The 10,400-nt window shown below is 36.7% G+C and overlaps 2 protein-coding genes across 2 annotated transcripts; both read left to right on the forward strand.

Annotated features, from left to right (window-relative positions):
* Positions 1-1,214: 1,214 nt before the first annotated feature.
* LOC310649246 (olfactory receptor 10AG1-like) lies at positions 1,215-2,168 on the forward strand (the record flags this gene model as incomplete). Its single annotated transcript, XM_083377551.1, has 1 exon — positions 1,215-2,168. The coding sequence occupies one exon, from the start codon at positions 1,215-1,217 to the stop codon at positions 2,166-2,168; it is 954 nt and encodes a 317-aa protein (XP_083233677.1).
* Positions 2,169-6,677: 4,509 nt separating this feature from the next.
* LOC310649247 (olfactory receptor 10A3-like) lies at positions 6,678-7,631 on the forward strand (the record flags this gene model as incomplete). Its single annotated transcript, XM_083377552.1, has 1 exon — positions 6,678-7,631. The coding sequence occupies one exon, from the start codon at positions 6,678-6,680 to the stop codon at positions 7,629-7,631; it is 954 nt and encodes a 317-aa protein (XP_083233678.1).
* Between the last annotated feature and the right edge of the window lie 2,769 nt (positions 7,632-10,400).

Here is a 10,400-nt window from a genome sequence, read left to right on the forward strand (position 1 = left end):
CAAAAAGTAAACAATAGGATTTGTGATATTAAAATACTTTTTGGAATTACAAGAGGATATGGGCTTCTACTTGATGAAGAAAGAACCACCTCCCACATAGCAAAATCGTTTCCTGTATCAGATATTCCAGTTTCTTATTATACTTTTTACAATTTATACTTTATACTTCCATTTCTCTTGAAACCTAGAAATATCTGTAATATGTTTATTTTGTTTAAAAATCTTTGAATCTTCCAATCCTGAGGGCACTGATTATTGTTAAAATGTATCGTCCTAAAATAAAATACACTTCAATTTTCCAAAGAAATGATTCTTAATATATATAAAAAATAAACTGAAAATTAGACTCAAATAGGTTGCAATATTATTATGATTAGGGAAAACTTTCTTTACTGTGTCGCCAGCTGCTGAGAGTAGTTAATGGTATGAGATTAAGGCACTGGTTATATTTCTTTTTAATAAAACGTTTGGTGTCAAATATAACATTTTAGAGAAACTCTCCTTTATGTACTAGATTCTTGTAACTCTTCTTAAGATGGCTTACACTGGAATGATGAATGAATGTTTCATCAGATTGAACACTCTAATTGGAGAAAACAGGACTGGTCTTGTCATAACAATGTTTTGTTTTGTGTTTTTTTTTACTTGCAGGTAGTACATGTATGAGGGGACGCGGTGGCTCAGTGGGTTAGGATGCTGAGCTTGTCGATCAGAAGGTCGGCAGTTTGGCGGGTCGAATCCCAAGTGCCGTGTAACAGAGTGAGCGCCTGTTACTCATCCCAGCTTCTGCCCACCTAGCAGTTCGAAAGCACGTAAAAATGCAAATAGAAAAATAGGGACCACTACGGTGGGAAGGTAACAGCGTTCCGTGCGCCTTTGGCGTCTAGTCATGCCGGCCACATGACCACGGAGACGTCCTCGGACAAGCACTGGCTCTTCGGCTTTGAAACGGAGATGAGCACCGGCCCCTAGAGTGGGAAACGACTAGCACGCATGTGCGGGGGAACCTTTACCTTTACCTAGTACATGTATGAGCAGTTCATCAGCTATCTGATAAGCAGGAATTGGCCAAATTGCATAGATACACCATAGTTTTATCCAAAGTCCCAAGGTTTAATATTACTAAGCCTGAATATGATTTCACACATAACTGAATTGAATAAAACCAAATTTTAATTTATGAGATTAATGGATGGTTGATTTTCTTTTCCAGGATGCATATAAAGAAAGAAAATGTTTTACAAAACAGCACAGCACCAAACAAATTCATCCTCCTGGGTCTTTCTGAAGAGTACCATTTACAAAGCATACTTTTCTCTATTTTTTTGGGAATTTACATCAACGCCTTGACCGGAAATCTTTTAATCATTCTCCTTACAGTGGTTGATCAAACCCTACACACACCCATGTATTTTTTTCTAAGGAATCTATCCTTCCTTGAGATATGTTTCACATCAGCTATTGTCCCCAAGATGCTTGCCAATTTCTGCTCAGGGAATAAAACCATCTCCTTTATAGGTTGTGCTCTGCAGAATTATTTTGCATTGTTTTTGGGTGGAACAGAATGTTTCCTCTTGGCTTCAATGGCTTATGATCGTTACATTGCCATTTGCAAGCCTCTGCATTACTCTGTCCTGATGGGGCAAAAAATTTATACTAGTTTAGCTGTAGCTTCTTGGTTAAGTGGGTTTTTCATGTCCTTTGGCCATACAACTATGGTCTTCACAATGCCTTTTTGTAATTCTAATGTTATCAATCATTATTTTTGTGACATTCCTCCGTTACTGAAATTGGCTTGTGGGAACACATTTAGAATTGAAATAACTGATTTCATAGTAGTAGTGATTTTTGCAACTTTTCCTTTTCTTCTGATTTTAATGTCTTACTCTGGAATCATTGCTACCATTTCAAAGATCTCATCCTCTGAGGGCCGGAAAAAGACTTTCTCCACTTGCTCCTCACATCTCATTGTTGTGACCTTATTCTTTGGTTCTGCTTGTATTAAGTATATGAAACCCAATTCCTCTTATTTTCCAAATACAGACAAATACCTTTCCCTTTTTCATACAATCATTAGCCCTGCTTTAAACCCTGTCATATACAGTTTGAGGAACAAAGAAGTGAAAGGTGCCTTTATGAGACTCTGGGAAAGAACATCTTTGGATTGACTTATTAGCATTTATTGTAAAATCTAAAGTAGTTGTGAGTTTTGTACCATGTGATTCCAGGAGTTCTAGCATTCTTTTAGAAAATTCCTGCAATGAAGAGGAATGAACAGTTCATTTAGATATGAAAGATCTCAAATTAAAAATCATTACTATAGAAACAATGCCTAAAATTTTGGTTAGCCTACTAATTGTTTATTGTGGAAATTTGAAAAATTACATAAAGAAATATGTAAATCTACTTAATCTTATTCACTGTTTGAAGAAGAAACTACAGCCTGCAAAGACTGAAAGAATGAGGTCTTATTTTTATTGTGATTAGCAAAATTGCTATTTCTGACTAACAGCCAAGTATAGATGTAAGTAGTTTTATTACTACTATCTAGTGAAAGTAGTGAGTTTTACGCATAATTTGAGAGGGAAACTACAGCTTACTGGGGGGGGGGAACCAGACAAATTGCAGGATAACAGAATTTTAATTTTATTTATTTATTTTAGTTCTTAATTTACTTAGAATATCTTTCTCCAAATAAATTCTGAACCACTCACTGCTAAGCTGTGGTGATGATAGTAAATGTAAAATTATAGGTTGCTTAAAGATTCTGAAGAATATATGAGTCTTTTACTGTGGGGAATATATTGACAGAATTTGAAAAACATATTAGTGAAAATAAGAGCAGTGTGGTGGCCTAGAGGTGAAGACTGTCACCTCCCACTCGGACGGTTGAGAGTTCAATCCTAGGCAGCAACAGTTGTTTCTCTATTAGGGCTCAAAAGAGGAAAATATCTGTTGCAAACATCAGGTAGGCATTCGGTGGGCATCTGACCAGTAAATGCTCAGCTTCATTCAGTCATCCTGAGCCCACCTCAACCCCATCCTGAAGCAAGGGATTACAGGGTCATAAAAAGAAATAAAAGTGAAAATAAATTTTAAAAATCCCACAACTTTATGGATTGGAGACAAAAGTTAGGTACATTAGAATATTTGTTAAATTATTCTCTATATTTTGTAGATAGTGTTTTTATGATTTAATCCATGCTTCTTCTTGATTTATTACTCTGCCAGTTTTATAACTAACACCTACACACAGCCCTACGCACAGTCACCCATGCGCTCGTGACCTCCCGGTTAGACTACTGCAACGCTGTCTACATGGGGCTGCCCTTGGAGGCTTCAACTGGTGCAGAATGAGGCCGCACGAGTTGTGATGGGGGTTTCCCAATACTCCCATGTAACACCTCTACTCCGCGAGCTGCATTGGCTTCTGGTTGCCCTCCGGGTGAGATTCAAGGTGCTGGTGATGACCTATAAAGCCCTAAATGGCTTGGGTCCGGGATATTTGAAGGAACACCTGCTGCCGGCATCAAGTTCCCTTCTTCCTGTGCACTCCCACAGGGAGGGCCTTCTCAGGGTGCTGCCGGTAAAAGACTGCCGGTGGATAACACCCAGGGGGAGGGCCTTCTCAGTGGGTGCGCCTGCCCTTTGGAACCAGCTGCCTGTGGAGCTTAGGACTGCTCCCGACCTTTGTTCATTCCGCTGGGACCTGAAGACCTAGCTCTTTGAGCTCTCCAGCCCAGGCTGAGAGTTTTTAATTGGGGTCTTATATTTTTCAGGGATCAAATTAAATTATTTTTAATTGTTTTTAACTTTTGTATTGTATTGACATTTTTAAATACCTTGTAAACTGGGAGAGCCTTGATGGAGCAGTGGGCTAATGCCTCCTTAATTAACACCAGCTGCCTGCAATTAGTGCAGGTTCGCATCCCACCAGGCTCAAGGTTGACTCAGCCTTCCATCCTTCCGAGGTAGGTAAAATGAGGACCCAGATTGTTGGGGGCAATTAAGCTGACTTTGTAAAAATGCCGCTTGGGGTGTGTGTGAAAGCCCTAATAAGCAGGCATATACATAGAATGAAGGCTACTGCTAAGCTTGTAAGCCGCCCTGAGTCTTTGGAGAAGGGCGGGATATAAATGGAATTAAAATAAATAAAATAAAATAAATAAACTGCCCTGAGTCCTATGGGAAAAGGGCGGTATATAAATTCAATAAACTTAAACTTAAACCTTACTCAAAAGAAGAAATTTTGCTTTGGCAACATTACATTCTCACTGGGAACCTGCACCAGGGAGTGAAAAAAAGTCAATTATCTGCTTAGGGAAAATACTTTTCTATTTCTCAATATGTTTGCTGATTGCTTTGAAATAAATTATCGATCAAATTCTTCCATCCCTGCTGTTCATGCCACACCAGCCATCACAGCCAATTGCAAGGGAAGGGGTAACAGTGTTTAAGAAGGAATACCAGGAGCTCATAAAATACTTATTTAAAGGCTTTTGGGGAAGTCGAAGGTATCAGGATACTTTTCTTCCTTTTGTTTTTTTATAATAAAAGAAGTTGGTTTTAAGAATGGACACTCCAAATGAATTAATTTAGCAGTTTAATTAACTTGCATTAAATTATTTGATCACTCAAATTGTGCAAGGAATACATTGAGGCACTATCTCTAAGATGCAGAGTTAATAGGAATATGAATAATAAAAAGTGGAAAAAAATCAGTTTTCAAACAAGGAACATGGTCTTCAAAGAGAAAGCTAGAATTTAATACAAATGGTCTGTTAATTTAGCCAAATACATATGATAAAGCTAAACAGAAAATTACTAAAATGTAATTAAAAGAAGGTGAAATAGTCAAAATACTTGTTAATACAGACTCTTCCTTTTATGGTATCAGGAGCACCTCTATTGTTGAAAAGAAAAAAGGAAGCTAAAATTTTCTGCCAGATATTATTGAACAATAAGGAGACAAAACAAATAAAAGATAACCCTGATAGAATTTGTAAAGTGGATTAAAAGATATTTTAAAAGCTATAATGCAGTGGTTAGAATGTAGTACTGCAGGTTAACTCTGCCTACACTCTTGACTGGCTTAAGGATGACTCAGCTTTCCATCTTTCTGAGATTAGTAAAATGAGGTCCCAGAGGGGCAATATGCTGACTCTGTAAACCACTTGGAGAATGCTGTAAAACATTATGAAATGGTATATAATTAAGTGATATTGCTGTTAAAAGATATTTAGTCACACTTCTTGATCACAAAGTAACTCATAAAATTCTCTGAAGCATTTAAAAAGTGTATTTTTTTCTTGCTTTCGGTTATAAAACTGCTTGAAAATTTATCTATATTGCACAGATCAGCATATAATAAGCCATTGGAATCATGCATCGGAATCTGAATATCTGTATTAGATGAGTTCTATATTTCTCCCCTGGAAAAATTAGAAGCACAAGTGAACAATTGGCAGCAAGTGGTTCTTTATAACTGTACTATTTTCTGTAAGTTTTAAAATCTTGCTTTTCTGTGCTTTTAAAATTAATTGTTTTACTGAGTACACATTTTTATTTTGTACAGTTAACGACATTGAATTATAAATCCTGTTGATTTTAGTGGCTGAGACATAAGTATGTACAGTATATATTTAGCTCAGAATGTATGCAACATGCTATATAACAGAATTATTGTAGAAATAAGCAAACCAATAAACCTATTCCTGAATTAGAGTTGAAATGCACTCATGTTGAAATACAGTTGAAATGTATGTACTTTCAGCATGACAAAAATATGCAGGCTCTAGTTCTCACAGCATTGTAAACACACTTCTAAGTCTTTTTTCTCTTCAGTCAAACATTCTTGGAAAAAGGAGATGCACACATCCAAGCAGTTTATCTGACAACATATTTCAAGTGGTTTGGCACTGTCCTCTGCCTAGAGCTGCAAGACAGTGATTGGCCCACCCAATTGGCTTCCATGTCTAAGGCAGCATTACAACACAGATTTTCTAGATTCTACTCCAACAGATCAACATATATCAATGGCTTTACAGCACTCAGGTCTAAATCTAAATCTAATGTCAATTTTGCTGACATTATAGGGTAGTGTTAATCCTTAAAGATTAAGCAAAATAATCATGTATTCTCTCATGTGTGGCATAATTTTTTTAAGTAGATTGGATGTACAGAAAGTTACTCCAGAAGTCTGGGAAAAAACATAAGATTGCATATACACTAAAAAAAAAATCAAGTTAAATTTACTATGTGTCAAATCAGATCCTGGTGACTCACCTGAATACAATGTTACAATTTTCTTGGTTTTATAATATACTTTGTGGTTTCTTTCTTCTGTGATTTATTTTAATTCCCAGGAAAATAGATCTATAATGGTCAACAAAATATTGAAAGCATTTTCCACTGTTTCTGTTGCTGAAAATAAATATTGAGTAGGGACCAAGCTATTTGGTACATTTTTCTGCATATGCAACATAACACAACATTGATTTAAATGTCATTCATACTGAGAATAGAAAAAACATGGCTAAAATATTCATCTTAGCTTCATACTTATGCTATGAGACTTAATGTTAATAAGTATACTGTATATACTTTTATATGTAATGTTTTTAATTGTATTTTAATTCTACAAAACATATCCTAAATGATTCCTTATTCTTTGCAGGATGCCCATAAAGGCAGACAACGTTCAACATAATAGCACAGGCCCATACAACTTCAACCTTTTGGGTCTCGTTAATGAGTCCTTCTTACATCACGTATTCTTTTCCAGTTTTTTAGGGATATATGTCATCACTTTGTCTGGAAACCTTGTAATAATTGTCCTAACATTAGCTGATCCAAACCTATACCTACCCATGTACTTTTTTCTAAGAAATTTGTCCTTGCTTGAGATCTGTTATACCTCAGTCACTGTCCCCAAAATGCTTGACAATTTCTATTCTGGGAATAAATCCATTTCCTTTATTGGCTGTGCTCTGCAAACTTACTTTTCAGTCTTTCTTGGTGGAGCAGAATGTTTCCTTTTGGGCTCAATGGCCTATGATCGTTATGTTGCAATATGTAAGCCTCTGTATTACCCTGTATTGATGAGTCAAAGAGTTTATACAAGTTTAATTCTAGCCTCTTGGTTAAGTGGAATATTCATGTCTTTTGTTATTACTAGTATGGTGTTCACATTGCCCTTCTGTGACTCTAATGACATCAACCACTTCTTTTGTGATATCCCCCCTTTACTGAAACTGGCTTGTGGGGACACCTTTAGGATTGAAATTGCTGTTTTTATGGTAGCAATTATTTATATTACTTTACCTTTTATTATGATTTTAATGTCTTATTCTAAAATTATTCTTGCCATTTTGAAGATCTCATCCTCTGAGGGCCGAAAGAAGACTTTTTCCACTTGCTCCTCACATCTTATTGTTGTGACCTTATTCTTTGGTTCTAGTTCTATCATATATCTGAAGCCCAATTCTATTTATTCACCAAACACTGACAAATACCTGTCACTTTTTTATACATTCATTAGCCCTGTTTTAAACCCTGTTATATATAGTTTGAGGAACAAGGAAATGAAAGTTGCTTTTATGAGAATCTGGGAAAGAAAACCATTTGATTGAACAATTTTTATAGACTTTTATAGACTTATATTGTACAGTATACAACACGGAGCTGTAATAGCTGTACATGTTATTTAGAAAATGTATACAAATCTGTTTCCTAAAGGTAAATCTTATAATGATAAAGTATCATTTAGATTTGAAGGATCTAATACTGTTCCAATTAAATTGTCTTAGAGATCTTGTAAAGTGAAATTATGAAAGTCTTATTTAGGAATAATGAGTAATCCTTTCCTTTAAATTCTTAATACTAACTTGGATCCTTTATTATCTTACTTAACCTCTAAGAAATAATACTCCCTACATATTGCTTCTAGGAAGGAGGAAAAGGCCTCAAGTTTAATATACTTTAATATATTGTACATACAAGGAGACCACAGATATTTTATAAGTTATAAAGGTAAAAGGTAAAGGTTCCCCTGCACATAAGTGCTAGTCGTTTCCGACTCTAGGGGCTGGTGCTCATCTCCATTTCAAAGCCGAAGAGCCAGCGCTTGTCCAAGGACGTCTCCGTGGTCATGTGGCTGGCATGACTAGATGCCAAAGACACACGGAACGCTGTTACCTTCCCACCATAGTGGTCCCTATTTTTCTACTTGCATTTTTACATGCTTTCGAACTGCTAGGTTGGCAGAAGCTGGGACGAGTAACAGGCGCTCACTCTGTTACGCAGCATTCGGGATTCGACCCGCCAAACTGCCGATCTTCTGATTGACAAGCTCAGCATCCTAACCCACTGAACCACCACGTCCCTTATAAGTTATAATTATAAGTTATAATTCCATACAAATGAAAAATATCACAGTTTACTAAAATACGTATTATTTTAGTAAACCGTTTATTAACCAATTTGCTAGCCCCAAACAACTTGGGTAGGTTAAGACTGGAGAATATACACATGATAAAAATAACTCTGTGTGTGTGTGTGTTTGTGTGTGTGTAGAAATGTAGTGGATCATAACAAACTGTGGCAAGTCCTTAAAGAGATGGGAGTACCAGAACATCTTATTTGTCTCTTGAGAAATCTATATGCGGGCCAAGAAGCAACAGTGAGAACTGGACACGGAACCACTGATTGGTTCAAAATTGGGAAAGGAGTCCGGCAAGGCTGTATACTGTCGCCTTGCCTATTTAACTTATATGCAGAGCACATCATGAGAAAGGCAGGGCTAGATGAATCAAAAGTTGGAATTAAGATTGCCGGAAGAAACATCAACAACCTAAGATATGCAGATGATACCACTCTAATGGCAGAAAGTGAAGAAGAACTAAAGAGCCTGGTGTTGCGGGTGAAGAAGGAGAGTGCAAAACTTGGGTTGAAACTAAACATTAAGAAAACCAAGATCATGGCATCTGGCCCTCTCAATTCCTGGCAAATAGATGGGGAAGAAATGGAGGTAGTGACAGATTTTATTTTCCTTGGCTCCAAGATCACTGCAGATGGGGACTGTAGCCAAGAAATTAAAAGACGCTTGCTCCTTGGGAGGAAAGCCATGGCAAATCTAGACAGCACACTAAAAAGCAGAGACATCACCCTGTCAACAAAAATCCGTATAGTCAAGGCTATGGTCTTCCCAGTTGCAATGTATGGCAGTGAAAGCTGGACCATAAGAAAGGCTGAGCGCCAAAGAATTGAAGCCTTTGAACTATGGTGCTGGAGAAGACTCCTGCGAGTTCCTTGGACTGCAAGGCGATCAAACCGGTCAGTCCTAGAGGAGATCAACCCTGACTGCTCTTTAGAAGGCCAGATCCTGAAGCTAAAACTCAAATACTTTGGCCACCTAATGAGAAGGAAGGACTCACTGGAGAAGAGCCTAATGCTGGGAAAGATTGAGGGCAATAGAAGAAGGGGACGACAGAGAATGAGGTGGCTGGATGGAGTCACTGAAGCAGTAGGCGTGAGCTTAGATGGACTCCAGAAGATGGTAGAGGACAGGAAGGCCTGGAGGAACATTGTCCATAGGGTCGCGATGGGTCGGACACGACTTCGCAACTAACAACAACAACAAGAAATGTAGGAATAAGCAGGAATTTTTTTTACATGCTACATCACATGGCAAAAAGATATTAACAATAGCCTTCAGTGTTCAATATAGAGTATAAATATTAAAACTGTAGTTAATCATTGGAGAAACGAATAGAAGGGAAGGGTAGAAAACATCACTAAAGATCCATATTGTTTTTACTCATGCTTTATTAGTATTTTTTTTTTACTTTCTTTTGGTATTTTTATTTGGCGTAACTTTCTTTAAAATGTGTTAAAAGCTATCCCTCAAAACAGGGATGTTAGCTCTGATCACCAATACAAGTATGGTGGGCTTTTTAAAAGTATATATAAAACAGATTCAATTTTTATAGGGAAGTTTGATGCCTTCAATGAATTGTTAACTTTATAGGGTTTCATAAAATCATAAGGCTGGAAGGGACTTTGGAGGTCTTCTAGTCCAACCCTTCTCCTTTTATATATGTATGTACTGTAATTTTAAGCATGTATTAGTACCGTACTGTGTTTTTAAATTCTGTGATGATCTTGAACCATTAATAAACAAACAAATTAATAAACATAATGACTAGGGTCGTATAACTTTTGCATATCACAATTATTAAACACCAAAAGTCCTTTCCCTCCCTTCCCCCAGGATTTTTTTGCAATTTTGTTTTACTATCTATTTTTTAAAATTTCCAATGATCTTTAGTTTCTTTTCTTATTAAATTGCCTTGACACTGAATCCAACTCATCATTGCGTTTCTTGAAATTCAGCATATGCA

This window comes from Vipera ursinii (genome assembly GCF_947247035.1).
Source record: "Vipera ursinii genome assembly, chromosome: Z".
NCBI classification, from domain to species: domain Eukaryota; kingdom Metazoa; phylum Chordata; class Lepidosauria; order Squamata; family Viperidae; genus Vipera; species Vipera ursinii.